Genomic DNA, 16615 nt, shown 5'->3' with positions numbered 1-16615 from the left:
TTCCCCAGAAAAAACAAACCAGTACTGCGGAGCTTTAATAATTAGTCGATTAACCGGTCGACAGAAAAAATTAACCGGGGACAAATTTTGAAAACTGACTAATCGTTTAAGGTTGTTTACTGATCGGACGCGATACGTCTCAGTACCCGAGTCTCGGCTTTCACGTTTTATACGTCCGGAATGGAAACCGGTGCGCGGAACGCTCTTGTTTTGAAAATGAAGCCACCGGAAGAAGGCGCGCCGTGTTCGGGGCCAACTTGACGCAGGTTTGCGGAGGGCGAACAGCGCCGCTGCCGCACAGACAGCGACTCTCGGAGACGCACTCCGACTGACTTTGGATTTTTTTTTTATTTTTTTTGGGGGGGGGTTCGAGGAGAAGCCTGGAGAGAGAAAAGAGGGAGAAAGAGCCGGGAAACAGAGATTTAAGTCGGTTTCTGACGGCGGAATGGCGGACCGGGACCCGGTGCCGCTTCCTGCGGAGGTGCGGGCCAGACTGGCCGAGCTGGAGCTGGAGTTGTCGGAGGGTGAGTACCTGAATTTCACCGCCGAGCTCGGCGGCTGCGCCCGGCTCTGCTGCTGCTGCTGCTGCTCCGGGGGCGTTTGAGTCTCTGCCGGTCGGTCCCTGCTCAGAGGACGAACCGGTTCAGAGTTTGAGCTGCGAGGGGGAAAAGTGTCGAGCTCCGGCCGCCACAAGTTCGAACCCATATCTGTTAGACACACACACACACACACACACACACACACACACGCGCGCGCTGCCGTAATGAGTGCTCCGGTGCATCCGTCTGCGACTTGGATGCGGGGGATGTGGTGTTTATGTGGTGCGGGGGTGAGAGGGGGAGACGGACTCGCCAGTGCTTTGCAAAGACCGTAGAGCTCCACCGGGAGTCTCGCGCTAGGCACCGAAAAATTCCCATCAAACCCGTCCGGCTGGAGATAAAAGAAATAAACGATTAAACACAAGAAAAGAAAAAAGAAAAGAAAAGAAAAGACAGCACGAGGTGCTGAACGGCGCCCTCCGGCACCACGCGCTGCGGGGCCACATCCTCCGGGGGGTGTTACGGGAGTCTCACGGACACACTAGAGAGAGAGAAGACACGGAAAGTCGCCGCTGGGCGCCGGGTAGCACCGGGACCGAAACGCCACGAAGAAACTGGACCAGAGCCCGCAACCGTCGCCGCACTCCTCCACCGACGCTGTTAGGGCTGCAGCTGTTGATTGTTTTCGTCGATCTATTGACTGTATCGATTGATCCTTACTCCACAGAGTGTTAAAAACAGTGTGTGTGTGTGTGTGTGTGTGTGTGTGGGGGGGGGTCCAGAGCCTAATTTCCAGTGTCCAGAAACAGAGAAATGTCATCCTTCATTGTGATTCATCAATTTTATCATCAATGCTAAAGTGTAGAGGAGAAAGAAAAGGTTTCCATGTGTCTTGCTTCGTCCAACCGGCGCTTCACAGTCACATAAAGAGAGAAAAGGAGCAAATGCTCACGTTTCAGAAGCTGCAGCCTTTTTCTTTTTATTAACACAACTAATCGGTCATTAAACCGCTGGCCGCACGTTTTCTGTCGATTATTTGACCAATCTGGACCCAATCAGATGTCCCGCTTGAAGGGTCTCCGTTGAGCACCGGGGGATAGTTCCCCCAGTGGAACTATCGTGGGGATGCCATGGAGATCCGTCTCCGGGTCCGCCGGAGAGCTGCCTCTCACCGTCAGACTGGAGGCTCCTGTTCAGCGGCTTGTTGCCAGACACAGTTTGCACGTGACACGCTGCGGCCGTGCGGCCCCCCCCCCCCCCGCAGGATGAATGATTCCCATTATGTCCCAGTTTGTTTTCCGTAACGCCAGAGCTCGTTCTGGCTTCCCGTGCCTGAAAAGCAGCCTCGGTATTGATTTTCTCATTAAGACCCCCCCCCCCGCTTCTTTTTCAGATTGATGTGTCACATTGCTGCAGACTCACTCTCGGCCTGGAGGGGCCATAGTGTCGTGTTTCAGCCGCCCCGCGAGCAGCCTTTTCCCCGTTTCTCTCGCGCGGTCTGGAGGCTTCGCGGGGCTCGGCCGGGGTATTTGGGGGGGGGGGGCAGAGAGGGACAGGGAGGAAGTGATTTTTAACAGCTGACTGCAAACGCACACATTGCATTTCAATGGTTCCGCTAAAAACTGAGAGCGATGGAGTGATGTGGGGGGGTGGAGAGAAAGGTGACACTCATTCTTCTTCTTCTTCTTCTTGTAAACCTCCAGCTCACAGTTGCTCCAATGTAAACACGTGCGTCTGTGGGAAAAGGGGTCAGATGCCCCGTTGCATTATTTACACGCTCAGCTGACGCTGGAAATGCGCGGCGGCCGCGAAGGCAAAGCTCCCCCCACGTCCCGCGGACTTTGACCTAATTTTCCGATTTCCACGCGCCCTCCCTCCCTCCCTCCCTCCTCCGGCGGCATAGAAAATGATCAGGAGGAGCCAGGTGTGACTACGGCTTCACGGGGACCCCACGTGTCCTGCCGAAGTGCCTGTGAGCAAGGCACCGACCCCCCCCCCCCCAGACGGTTGAGGGTTCAGGGGTTGAGACTGCTGAGTCCTGGTCTGGAGGCTCCTTTCGAGGTTGTCGGATTTGAAATCGCAGTTTCTTTTCGGGGGGGGCCCTGAGACGTCGTCCCAGTATCCGAAGAGAAAGGAAACTGTGGCGCACGATCATGTGAGGAAAAAAAGTCACAGCAAAGAAGGAAGGTAACGAATCGGATGCCTCAGTTCCTTCCAAGAGCTACTTTAGGATCAATGCGTACCTGAGATAAATCCAGTCCCGCGCCACTCTGACCTTCTGGCCGCTGAGCGGCTCCACTGAAGCCGTCGGGGGTTCGGTGCCTTGCTCCGGGGCACGTTGGCGGCAGTAAAACCTTGGAGGGTCGAGCGCTGGTTTGAGACTTGAACCGCTGGTCTTTCAAGCGCAAGCTGGACTCTTTCCCGGTCACCCGATTTCTCTCCACCTCCCTCCGCGTTTCCACTTAGGCCGGCGAGCCGCCGCGTGTCCCGCGAAGCCCTTCGGCGGCCCCCAGAGCCACGGGCGTGACGTCTGTCGCGTCCCGCTGTTGGTTACGTGCGCGTGTTGAGACGGCGGAAGGGGCCGACGCAGCAACTCCCTCCATCGAGATAGAATGAGAGCCGCGCCTTCTTGCCCAAACGCCGATCTGTCCTCGTGCTGCACTGCATTCTGGGATATTTGTTGCACTTTGTTGCACCTTTAAATTGGTCTCTTTCTTACGTCTGCGGTGGGCGCTTTAACTTTTGGCTGGAAGATGTCCCGATGGGATGTTTGACTGGGATCTGACACCGTTTGACATCTTTTGTTCCTCCGCCTTTGTTCCAGCACTGAAACTGAAACGAGAGACAAACTTTTCAAATGCATCAGTGACGAATGTCGTCCAGAGACTAACAGCTGTGCAACAACCGCACCTAAATCAACACAGTGATTTATTTTAATCAAGTAATATCCGAAGAAGTAGTCAACACGGCAAAGAATTTGTCCAAATTTCTGCACTTGACAGTTTTTCATACCCAGTGCGACGGACCAAAGCCGCATCAATTCATCAGTTTTATTCATTTATTTTTTCATCGAATCGATGAATCGGTCAGTTCTCGAAGCGCACGTTACAAGTTCCCTAGAGCCCAGGGGGTTGTTCCTCGTTTTCTAATGTCGTCTGAACAAGGTAGCCGGTCTGTGATTATCTGAGAGAAACTGCAGAATCCTCAGGTCGCAGAGGCCGGGGTCTAGAAAATGATAATCAAGGTAATCAGTAACGAAAACTGCTGTCAATCAACTGACTGATTAATCGACTCGCTGACGTTTCAACGCCTAAAAAAAACAAAAAAAAAAAACAGCCGCACTCAAGAAGTATCGATCCCCGCTGATGTGAAGTACGTCACCAGTAGCTGCGGCTACTGTGATTCATGGTCACTCGTTATTACTTTTATTTTTATTATTATTTTTGCCTACGCTGCCACCCAACGTTGTCCGTGAGCATTGATTCACTGTGGCAGAATCACTCTCTGACCTCGAGGACGGAGAGTTTTTTTTTTTTTTTTTGTCGTAATGTGTTTCCCAGCCCCCGGCCCCAGACCCGGACCCGCCGAAGTCCAAACTCTGGCTCTGAACCAGGGACTCGCGCGCTGTTGGTCAGAACCCGTGGTCAGAGTCCCACTGTGCTCTGCTTGACCCCGCACACCGACGACGCACGTCAACCCCCGAGAGCACGCGTTCGAGACGCCGCCCGTATTATTCCCCGAACTCTTCGGAAGAGTGGGAATTCTTGATCAAACTCTGTGACCGACGCATCCAGGCCACTGTACCTCGACACCAAATGCCAAATACTGACCCCTAACGTAGGTGGTTGCCCTTGTGGGAACCAGTTTTGTGGGAACCAGTCCAGAGAGGATGTTTGTCCCCACGATGTGATTAATACAACAAACTTGTGGGGGTCGTCATTGATTTAAAAAAAAAAAAAAAAGCCCCTAACCTCAACCTGAGTCAAACATTAAACTAAAGTAAATTCCATCCTCAGTCACAAGGTCTAAAACTATATTTAAAAAAAAAAGGTCCTCACAACGACAGAAGAACCCACACTGCCGTGTGAACCCTCTCCCCTCCATCAGTTTGTTTCGCTGCAGCTGCGGACTGACAGGTTGTCCCGAACTAATCTGGCTGCTGGCTGAATATTAAGCTCTGCGGGTTCAGCCCAGATAACAAGCTGTCCACCTCAACGCACTGCAGATTACACACACACACACACACACACACACACACACACACACCGAGCTAACCCCACCTGACCTGCTGTATCTGCTGTGTTTTTGCTGTTGTTGCCAACCAGTGCAGTGCCCGTCGGAAACGCGCCTGTTATCTCACTAACAGCTCAATATTTCATTCAGTCATCTAATCATCGTCCTCATCATCATCATCATCTAATTTCCACGTCGCTGCTGAGCTCTGATATTACTAATAATAACACTAATAGTAACAATAGACCCTATTTTGTTCTGAGCAGAAAAGACCAAACCGCAAATAGAAAAAGGGTCGTCGTGACACACGACCTCACCTGCCAATTTATTCGGGACCCCTGGATAAAACCGAGGGCGGTATCATACAACAGGCCTGCAAGAAACTCCCTTATGTGATGATTATAATGTTCAGTTTTTATCGGACCTGTTCGGAAGAGGTGTTGGTTACACTGCTCCTAATATTTCCTCAAACCCATTTATATTAAATAGGGTTGACGAAATATTAGGAGCACGGTTGTTGTTTAGGTGTAACCTAACAAAGCGGCAAGTGGGTGCAGACTAATTTAGTGACTGTGTGTCATAGTAAGACTTTCCCTGAACTGGAGAATCGGTATTTTTTACTGAAGAACTTGACTTAAAACTTAAAATGGGGTCTGACATGGATTTATTTCATCCCTGGAGTCAGATGCAGATAAAAGAAAAAAAAAAATCACCGGCAGATTTTATTGTTGCGTCGGCGAAGTAAATATTTGAAAGGACTGACAGATGGTAGCGAAAGTCTGTAACGCGAGTTCCGGCCATCTCTCCCTGACACGTGGCCGTTAGAGGAAAGAGAAAATAACATCATTAGATGTTACGTGACCATAACAGCGGCGGTGCGGGTTTCGCCTGTTAATAATCCTCTCGCCGTCGCTGCTTCTGCTCTTTAACGCAGCGCCCTGGGATGCTTTCCCCTCCGAGTTACCGAGAGCCCGGGTCTCCTTCTAAAACACCCCCACTCCTCAGATGATGCTGTGCCAGGTTCCGTGGCCGCAGCTTGTTTTGCGGGGAACCGGCGCTTTGTGCGGATTGCAGCCATCTTCGCCACGTGCCGTCGCCCTAATCGATGGCGTCGGTTACGTGGTTGAGTTGCCCCAGCCCCCTAGCCCACTGGCGCTCGGTGTTTCTCTTTCCATGCTTCCTCGAGAACCGCTCGTCCAAACCACTTGGCGGTCGACGCTGCACCTCCTCGGGCCCTAAACGGTACACTCGCGACCTTCGAGGTCGATGGGATGAGCGGTTGTCGAGGAAATCGAGGGGACAGAAAGACGGACAGAGATGAGATTCAGATTGGTGTCCTTTTTCTATCTCCGGAGGGCGAGTGGGCTTTGGTGCTTTCTTTGCTGCACCTTCACATAGACCCCCCCGGCAGTCAAACATTGTGTGTGTGTGTGGGCAGGGCTGTGAGGTCTTCTGATGTCTTCCATTTTCAATGGAGGCAGGTCTAAAACAATCCGAGACAAGTTAACAGCGCAGGCCTAAAGTCGCTGGTAGAAAAGCAGGCGAGATTGAGGCTTAGAGATTTTTCCTGGCAGCCTGCGTGTCCGGTGGGCACATCACTCTCGTCGTTGTAATCAAGCTGAGCTGCCTCGGCCCGAGGACAGAGGCCGTCCGTTTCATTAGCAGAGTGGCGCCGCGAGGGGATGAAAAACGCGGACGTTCATCATCCCAAGCCTTTTCTCAATCTTTTCTTGCTGAATCATTTTGCTTTGGATGCTGATGCGTTTTCCTGCGGCCGTGCTGAGACGATACCTGCAGTGAAATCTGAACCTCTGGAATAGTCGAAAAATGTGACTGGGGCGTCTCAGGCGGAGAAAAAAACGGGGGTTTAAATGCATTTTGTGATGCGTGGAGGGGCCGTGTTCAAGCTTAAACAAGGTGTTAAGATGTAAAACGTTACTTTAGTGTCACATTTCAGTTGTTTCATCATATCATAGAGTAAAATCTGTTGCAGGCCTGGAGTGATGTTAGAGGCGATCGCCTCTTCTCTAACTGTAGATTTCTCTCTGTCTTCCTTCACTCACATCTGGTCCTGATAAGATTCCTCAGTGAGACTTTATCAGTCTGTTATTTTAAAGCGCTCACTCTTTCCCCTTTGTTACTGTCTTGTTTTCCTGGAAGAAGAGAGGGCAGAGCAGAGGCCTCTTCCTCTCTGCTGTTTCAGTTCTGACAATTGCAGCGGAGCCCGGTCTGTCCGAAAACGGACTCCGGCTCCGGCGTGTACGATCTATCGGCCTTGTTCTGGCCCGCAGACGCCGCGTTTCGCTCTGAGAAGAGCCGCAAATGTGATCCAAGCTCGAAGAGGTCTCCCGGATCTCGCCGGGCTGAGGTCTTCCTCAGTTCACCTGGCTTTCGGGAAACCGCTCTGGTTCCCGTGCCAGGTTGCTGTTGCCGTTGTTTGCTTGAGGTTCATTCGCAGAGGACCCTGATGCAGTTTAGGGCGGCAGCAAATGTTTTAGTCTGTAAATTGTCCGAAAATACCAAATAACACAGTTCAACAATCAGTTATCCGTCGACCGAATGACATTTTCATAGAACAGCAGGTTTATGTTTGGTGCCTCGATGAATCAAAACCAGCTTCACTTCCACCGTGAACCCTTTTAATCCTGCGTTATAGCGAGAAGGACGGGTCTTCCTCGCAGTTTATGATAATGGTTTAGCTTCCCCCCTCTGCATCAGGACAGGATGTAATGTGACATTTCTGGTGGTTATTCAGGAGATTCTGACTCGAGTGGAGGGGCAGCGTCTTCGAGGAAGAGGACAGCCCCGATCTCGTCTCATCATTTAAGCAAATTTGAGATTTGGCAGGTCGACGACAGATTGATCAAAGAATACAAACGCTTGTGAATTTGCAGGACGTCCCGTAGTTTAGTCAGTTTCAGAGTATGGGGAGAAATGTGTCTCGGTTTTAGAGACGTGTTTCAAGAAATACAAATAAAAGGTTACATGAAACTTACATAGATATACGATGATTTGAAAATAAACTACTGTAATCTAGAGATGCAGCTACCAATTTAGAAACAAATAGGTCGGTAGTAAGTATTCCATCTTTACAACAACATTGTTTGCTTTTTAGAGATTATTAAATGATCCTCCCCTCCATGAGGGCATGCCGCGTCGGGGTGCCGGTGGCCGGCCGTTGCCTGTGTCATTAAGAGCAGTCTCAGGCCAGACCTGAGATTTGCAAGCCAGACATCCACCGATACGGTCTACTGATGATTTGAAGGAGCCTGAGAGAACGAGCTTTGTCGCCAAAAAAGACAGCGTTCCAAGTTTCAGTGGGAGAGAAATATTTTTGTCAAAATGAGTGAATGAGACACCAGAAACTTCACAGGAGTATGTGACCGTTTGTAAATCACAAATCTTCCATCTTCCATCTTCCATCTTCCCTGTCATAAACAAGTGCCGAAGTGTTCCACGTACAACTCCGACTTCGAGTTCATTAATCTAACATTTTCCATTGAAATGTTTCCTGCGCATATTAATGTACGAAAACATTTGCGAAGTTTTTACAAACTCGCATAAAGATTTTTCGGATCTGCATGCAGTCGTCGTTCCTTGGTTTAGTTTACATTTTCGTGTTGAATTTTGAGACTTTTTTTTTATTTTTTTAAACAACCTCCTATCCACATATGCTTGCTGCTACAATCAGGCCCCGGTGCAAAACGTGTACTAGCGTAAAATCTTCTTACGAATTTGTAAATCTTGGTTTTAGTTTGGTATCATTAAACGCACATTTTCCGCTAATACTGAGACGTATTTATCTCCAAAGAGATGAAGCAGGTTCTTCCGTTTTCGAATCAGATTATAGCTTCAAGATAAAAACATAAAGCTTGGGATATGGATGCTGAAAAGAAAACAAACAAAAAACTGAAAAGCATGCGTGTCGAAAGACCGTCAGATTGACATTATGTCTTTACTCCTCGAGTCAAAGGTGCGAGGTCAGAGGTCAGATAGAGACAAGCGGCAAGTAGAGACGTACAGGACCGGCTCACTTCAGCAGACTGGCTGCTTGCTGAACTGGGCTGTCGGGTCGAAGGATCAGCACTCCACCCGCTGAGACTGTAAGTTTGGAAGACTGCAGTTACTGATCAGATTATATTCTCAGTTAGAGGATTCATGTGCAAAATGTCAAAAAACTGTGAACTGTACTTCACAAAAAACCCAAAGAGATTCAGCTCGCGGTGATACAAGCCGAGAAAAAGCAGGACATCATGACAATGGAAGAGCGGGAGCTAGTGAATGTTTGGTATTTTAAACTTTTCTGTCGACCCACCCATCGGTTGATGGTCTAATCGCTCCAGCTCTGCGGGCGCACATCGTTTCCGTGCAGCTCCATGGGACGGACGTCTCACGCAGTTCCTCCACGTCTCGTCTTTCTTGCGCAGTAATCCATCAGAAACACCTGAAGACTAATCTAGAAAAATTGTAAACGCTGTTACCCGCGTCAGGTAAGCGCCCCCGTCGATGCGATTCCTCAGAAACAACCTTATTAATTTACCATTTAGTCTCACTGAAACAAAGATGTCTTTTTCCCCTCTAACGGGCTGAACGGAACTGTGGGATTTCTTCTCGCTGTTAATAAAAGGCCAAACTCAATAAGGCTCCTGCTTCACAGTTTAATTTATTCAGTTACTGGCATTTTGCTGAATCGGTTACAAGTTATGGGCTAAAAACTTGCATCTTTTTCGCTGTATACATTTTCCCTGTCTACTGTCTTGTGTCCGGTTTAATTTCCCCTTTTCTTTTCTCTCTTCTTACTTTCACAAATGCCACTGCTTCACTAAGCTGCGACAGTAAGTGTATTTTACTGACTTTGAGTTTGTGGCAAAAAAAAAATTAAAACATCTGCCTCGGTTGAGTTAGAGAAATAAAACTAATGGACAACAGAAACTTCCCTCCGAAAAATGTGCAAAATGATGCGTATCTGGTTTTCCAGACAGTGTCTGCTGTCATCGACTGCATTTGGCAAAAGACAAAATTCCTACAGTAATATTCAATATTCAGCCAATCAAGTGAAGGAACACGCAATGGAGATGAAGACTTGGAATCTCTGGACGCGAGGTCTCGTGCCACGTGACGATTATTTTCGTTATCAATCATTCTGCTTTTTATTTTCTCGATTAATCGATCAGTTGTTTGATCTGTAAAACGTCAGAAAAGGGTAAAAAATGCCCAAAATATTCAACTGACTTCAGTGGCAGAGCAGGAAAGGCAGCAAATTCTCACATGTGCAAACCTGGAACCATTGAACTTTTGACAATCGTTGCCGGGGAAAAAAAAAAAAAAAAAAAAACCCCATAACTGGTGAGTGGAGCCTTCTGATCGGCCAACGCGGTCGGTAGACCGACCGCCGCCGTGCCATGGCCTACCTCGTTAAGTACACAGCAAATTTGTCTCCGTGTTTCCACTGCAGTTCGTCGCCTGCAGTTCTAAGGGGGACCGTTGCGAAATTGCAGACGCGTCGTCAAGCTCAGCCTCTCCGCCAAACTCAGCACGATAGCGGCGGTCAGTTAAAAAAGACGGGTGTCATGGCGACGGCTGCGACCTGCGGCGACGCCCGCCGTCGCGCTGTCCAGGCTCTTACTGGCTGCCAGGTGATTCACACCGGGTGCGGCCTGACCTTTGGACAGGGGCACGCAACGGATTCTGTGGCGCAAGAAGCCGAGGATATGGTTATCTTAACACACACACACACACACACTTACCTCACCAGTGACACTGACTGCGAATGAATACTTGATGACTGCCTGTGACTCAGCAGTATAAATAGAAAGCGTGTCAGTGTGTTTCGTCAGCGGGGACTGATGTTTCGAGTCCGGATCTCTCAAAGTCTCCCTGCGGGGGACTCGGCTCTTCAGGTTTTTCCACCCAGATTTTAGGTCCTAACCCAGCGTGGGTTTTATTTTCGTAGTTTTGTCTGTCACTTCTGTCAGTGATAATCACGTGGAGCGCTCTGTGTCAACAGCTGAGCTCTGGGGGGGGGGGCTCAAAAGAAATCAGAGAGATCTAGAAACATCAGATAGGCCGGAAACAAACCTACAGGTTAGTCACACTTATCTGTAAGAGAAAAAAACAAAGGCAATATTTTGGAATTATCTCCAGAACTGTAAACCTCCGTCGCAGTTCCCAGACCCACTCCCTGCTTCGGCTTTGGCCTTCTGTACCTGCCGCAGTAGTGTGGGATTATTGTCTGCATTTCAGGTGCGCTCTCTAGCAGATCTACCTCCAAATAAACTTGACATACAAGCTTCACATACTTTGGATACATGCTGTAAAAAAACAAAACAAATTGGTGGATGAATTACGTTAAATTTAATTTATCTGTAGCAAAATGAACAAGTTCAGCTTAACTTCAGAACACGTTTTCATTGTAAACACACGAGATCCCGACGGGAGACACTGATTTCATCTGTCGTTAATGATTCATTTTACAGGGCAGTTTCATACTGATAACTTCTGGAAAGTTTCCTGGAAAGAACCATGTAGTTTGGTACAAATTACAGGAAAAAACTGAGACAAAGTACTGAGCCCATTTTAGTTCATTTAGTTGTGTTGAGTTTGTTGTTAACTTACAGATGAATTTCCATGAAAACAGTTTGTCGAACGTGAGCGTGAACTTTGCTTTGAGGCTGTAAGGAGCTTTATGCCTCCGCCCCGGCCACAGCCGTGGACCGATGCATTATGTTTTCGGGTTTTCCCCCTACGTCCGTCCGTCCGTCCGTCCATCTGTCCCATTCTCGTGAACACGATCTCTCAGGAACACCTCGTGGGAATTTCTTCAAACTTGGCACAAACGTTCACTTGGACTCGAGGAAGAACAGATTAGAAAATGAAATTAGAATTGAAAATAGACTCAGCACCTTTTGTTAAATTCCTTCTAAGGCTTCACTATATATATATATATAAAATGTGAGTCTGGACAGACATGGATGTAAACGGGAACTTGACTGGTTGGTGGAGGCGTCCAACCGCGAGGTGGTAATCCTAGTTTTTCTCAGCAGAAGCGCTTTAGTTGGTGTGTTTTTCTCTTTCGTGCTGTAAAGCCGCCCTGCAGATTTCTCTTCATTGGTTTTGTTGAAACCTTAAAATCGTTTTCATTTATTGGCGGTACAGTACCACAGGTAAATAAATCAATACTTTCCTCTTTGCAGCAGACTCCTGACTTCTCTGCTGCCATTTTCGCCTGTTTGTGAACCATTTTCTTTCTCGAAGTAATTCAGTGTCAAGTTATAAGGTGAGTCTACAATCACAGCGGTTTAGGGTAGATGTCAGGTTATGTATGTGCTTGCTGTCCTGCAGCCTCATAACGTCTCACCTTTAGACCGGCAGTTGCCATAGAGATGTTATTTCCTCTCCTCCTTCCTGACGGACCGTGACCTGCGGGGATGGAGAGAGGCTTGCTCTACTTTAGTGGCACAAAGCTTCTATCGCACAGCAGGGCCATAAATTCATATTTGGTCTCGTCGCCGGCTCCCGCCAGCAACACGAACAGTGATTCAAGACTCCAAAGGAACAGTCGCTCGACGTAAATCTGACCGCCGTCCTTGCTCGACTCCCGCCGGAGAGATACCAGCTGAGATTGCTGCTTTATTGCGGACACGGCTGTTGCTACACAGAGTCTCGGGCGAGGCGGCCGAGGTGAACAACACTTCAGATTCAGTGAGCTGACATCAGCTCGGAGCTGAACAAACACGCCCGACTCACAGCTGTGGCGGGGTGAACACCTCCTCTGGGCACCAAAGCTTTGTCACTAAGGAAGTGAGAAAATTCGTGTTCTCACTGGAGCTTACTTTATTTTGTAAACAGGGTTTCAAAAGCCCCCCGGGGTCATAAAACTCACTCAGAACACAGAAGACCACCTGATTTATTCTTTCTCCATATTATATGTAATTATATATATATATAAATAAACTGGCACACATAAACACATCAACCTTCCCTGGATTAATGAAGTTTAAAAACTGAGAATTGAAGTATAAACACGACATGAGGTTGAGATGTAGGCAGTGTGGAACAACTCTCAGGACTCCAACACCCCCCCCCCACACGTTTGTCATCAGCTGTCATCCTCTCTGAGAGCCCGGGCGGCTTCTCGCAGAAAACAGCCGCATAAATATTCATCTGCCCTCGCCGTCGGCCTCGCGGCACAGCAACTCCGGGGCCCGGGTTATGTCAGCGGGTCGAACAGGGGCTCGTTTCCGCCCGCTTTGGGTCGGCGGCCGTCAGCGGGCGGGCAGTGGACAGGTCGACGTCCAGTCAGAGAGGCGGCTGAAAGCGTGGATGAAGCTTTCGGGAAAAGCAGGATTGGCTGTGGCCGTCTGTGGAAGTCTCCATCGGGTCATTTGTTTTGAGTGCAGAGTCAAGAATTAATGGCGAATTCACTTCTCCGGTTCATCCTCAGCCAAGCAGGGAAGGTGGTGGTCGAAGTAACACAACCGCCTTTGAGTTCAGTGGTAATGACTGATCCACCCGCGGTTCAAGCATTTACAGATCTATGTCACTTTTTAAGAAAAAATTGTGATATAAAAGGATTATATTATAAACGGAAATAACTTGATGCTGATTTGTTTGCAGCTGTTGCTTTAATTTCCGCTCCATCGTGAAAAAGCACTTGAGCCTTTGCATTTCAACACGCCTCTCAACATTTCGGAGATTAGACACCAACCCTCAGTGCTGATCCATCTCCCCTCCACGATCTGAAAGGGAGATGGCATTTGTGCTTGCTCAGGCAATTTGGAAAAACCCTTTGGAGGCTGGGTGTAATGGGCTTCGGCCGCTCCATCTGCCATTAGAGCAATCAGAGGACCCCCAATCAGCATTTTCATTAGCTCAGCCTCCTGCGTCAGTCCGATCAATGTCAGATTTCAGAGCCCGGTTTTACGGCACGGCAGCTCTGGATGCAAAAGCCCCTCAGTCACCTAAGTGGCTTCAGCAAGCGGGCGCTGATCGTAAAAAGTCGTATTTTGCTCCAGAATCAACAATTAATGAGCAGAGTTTACAGTTCCCCGACTGTGGGGATCGCACGAGTTGCCTTGTGGCAGGACTGCAGCTGAGTCGTGAGTGTTTATTTGAAGTTCAGGCCGGATTTTTTTTTTTTTTTTTTTTAAACACAAATGCTTTTGTTGGCAGCTGATTCTTTGGCTCTGTGTGGGGATGCAGAAAAAAAGGGATTTCTGGGTAAAATGTTGTGCCGTGTGTATCTACACTTCCTTGTGCCAAACACATGGTGAGCAGTGGGGTCACACAACACTAAATACCCAACTAAAAGAACCACAAATGAAGGCTGCAGCCGGCGAGTGTTTTCATTATTGATTAATCTCTCTCTCTCTCTCTCGGGTTGGCAAGAGACCCGGATCTTCCCAGAACACACGCTGATCAATCTCTCAACAAACTTTTCCTCTCACCTCGCTCTTTTCTTTAATTAATTTTTTTATTTTTTAACGTACCGGGCATCAAGTCGCTCTTTCCCGGCTGAAATCGTCGACGGCAGGCATCAGCTGCGAGCGTTAAAATGAAACTTGGCCGTTTGATTAGCTGGTGTCCGTCAGAGCTGGCTCTCTAAGACCACGGTCTTCTCCGGAAAGATGATTTAGCTGCAAGGGATCACAAGACAAATCTGAGGAGTCACAGCTAGACGATTACTGTTAGTTATTACTTCACTTACTTGCAAATGCTGAAAGCTGAACCTAATTAGATTTGCTAATTGATTAGAAAGGATTCGGATTCAATAACATGCTCGAACCGGACGTCAGATCTATTGAAAACAGGTTTTAGTCCTCGTGTTTTTTTTCTTCCTTCCATCCCGGTTACTTAGAAATGACGACGGTTGCTTCTTCCCGGTCTGTTTGTTTTAATAACCGGTTGTTTCTGTTGTCAGTCGCTCAATCTCCTCGTCAATGAATGAATCTGAATTTGTGCAGGAAGTAAAGCCGGTAATCATTCCTGCACTGCGGCTTCCCGACCGACATTGTCCGGCCTCCAGACCTGACGAGCTCAGCCGTGAAAGGCCGTGTAGAGTTGATCCTGTCAGACTGAACCGGAGCGCTCACTCCCTGCCACAACCGGAACGGTTGAAGCCTGGAGCTCCCCAGTGCGTCCCCTGCGGCAGCTTGTGAACACATGACTGCAGGGCCGCGGACGCTCGTCAGTACTACACGAATCCTCTTTGAGCATTCTTCGTTTTTAAGACATTAAACTCGTACAGATACACAAATCTCAAGTTATTTTGGTCTAGTATGGAATCCTAAAAATCGTACTTTTTTCTAAAGCAACCAAATATGTGATTATTTCAACCCATTACTTATACGATTAAACTTTTCTTGGATTATAGAGTTGTTTTTTTTTTTTTTCTTTTCTAGTCAAGTGCAGTATCGCCAGGATACTGACATTCTTTTTTGCAAAATACCTAAAACACATTGATTTTTATTGGAAAAGTTAAAATAATCTTAGTGCACCTGCAGATTTCTTTTCTTTCTTTCTCTCTTTTGGGGGGAAAAAAGACATTTCGGACTCCACAGACAAAAATTACTTGATATGTTGTAGATTTTTTGCATTGTCACGTAGTCGTAAAACAAATACGGGTCAATTACGATCTGTCACGAGCCCCCACTGAGTAATTAATGCATTTTGCCCTCAACAAAGCAAAACCTTAATATCTTTTCCGTATGTTTGTTACAGAGTGAATCTTAATCATGAAAAAGAAAGTTAAAGTCTATTGCACATACAAAAAGGGGGGAAAACAGATTTGAGATTAGATTTGTCCTGCCTCACATGCATCTTTAATTACTGGATTTCCATCCACCCTCTGCTACACTTTCTGCTAAAATTAGGGAATTACAACATATGAAGTCACTAATCCTGTAAACAATTCACTCTGTTGCCGGGGCGACGGCTTGAAATAATGTAACTGCTGTCGGAAAAAAATCCCCAACCACCGCATGCAGCCCTGCAACTGTTGTCTGCCATGTTGCTTCCCAGGGAGGTGATGTCATCGCTGGAGCTGGCAGGAGGGGGGAGGGAGGGAGATTTGGGGAGGCGGCAGGGGGGAGAGTAGGGGGCTGTTTCTGCCAGATTGCATCATTAAGCCGTTCAGACAGGCACTTTCAGCCCTCTCTCGCCTGTTTTTCTGGGGGTTTTTTTTTTTTTTTGCCTCCTTGCCACTTCCCGCCTGTAGCAGAAGCCGGGGGGGGGGGGACGACACCGCCATTCAGAACATGAGGTCTTGGGGGGGTTGAAGGGAACCAACAAAAAAAAAAAAGCTTCTCTGCTTCTTTGCCCTCTCGCTGGGAAAATAAATGAAACTGATACGGAAACACACTCCCTTTTCTCTCTTTCTTTTCAAACACGCCACAAATATTTGCCTTAGATGATGTGTTTCCGCTGCTCTCCATCCTGCTTGTGTTCCCCGCTAGTTTACGGTTTCAGCTTTGACTCTGTGACCCCCTGATCCCCATAACCTCAACTGGCCCGGACGCTGTGATGAATATTTTCCTTTCTGTGTCGCTGATGCTGGGCAATTACCACCAGCTCCCGCGCCAGATGCTGCTTGTTTTGATTCTTAAAACCACTTTTTTTGTCAAAAATTTGCTAAATCTACTTAAGTTTGGTTTTAATCCCGGGTCCAAAACTTCCTCCCAGCTCCGTTACTCATCATATTTAAGCCAACTGCTGTGTCTGGAGCTCCTCGGAGAACAATACTCACAATTAATGACCCCAGGGGTGACACAGTTCCTCCACCAGGCGAGGGGAAGGGGGGTGAGTGCTGAACTCTGCCCAAGTTGGGCTTTAGGGCTTCTGTCTGC

At 48.1% G+C, this 16615-nt stretch overlaps 1 protein-coding gene across 5 annotated transcripts in view; it reads left to right on the top strand.

Moving 5' to 3' along the window:
- The first annotated feature begins 277 nt into the window (after positions 1-277).
- LOC120799323 (disco-interacting protein 2 homolog C) overlaps positions 278-16615 on the top strand; it is a 221060-nt gene continuing 204722 nt past the window's right edge. For all 5 annotated transcript variants that reach the window (XM_040144416.1, XM_040144418.1, XM_040144415.1 and 2 more), the window contains exon 1: positions 278-524. In XM_040144416.1, the coding sequence (XP_040000350.1) occupies positions 446-524 (79 nt within the window). In that variant the 5' untranslated portion in view covers positions 278-445. The remainder of the gene's footprint in view (positions 525-16615) is intronic.

This window comes from Xiphias gladius, chromosome 14, assembly GCF_016859285.1.
Source record: "Xiphias gladius isolate SHS-SW01 ecotype Sanya breed wild chromosome 14, ASM1685928v1, whole genome shotgun sequence".
In the NCBI taxonomy this organism is placed as follows: Eukaryota; Metazoa; Chordata; class Actinopteri; order Istiophoriformes; family Xiphiidae; genus Xiphias; species Xiphias gladius.
This window is presented reverse-complemented; position numbering and strand designations above follow the sequence as displayed.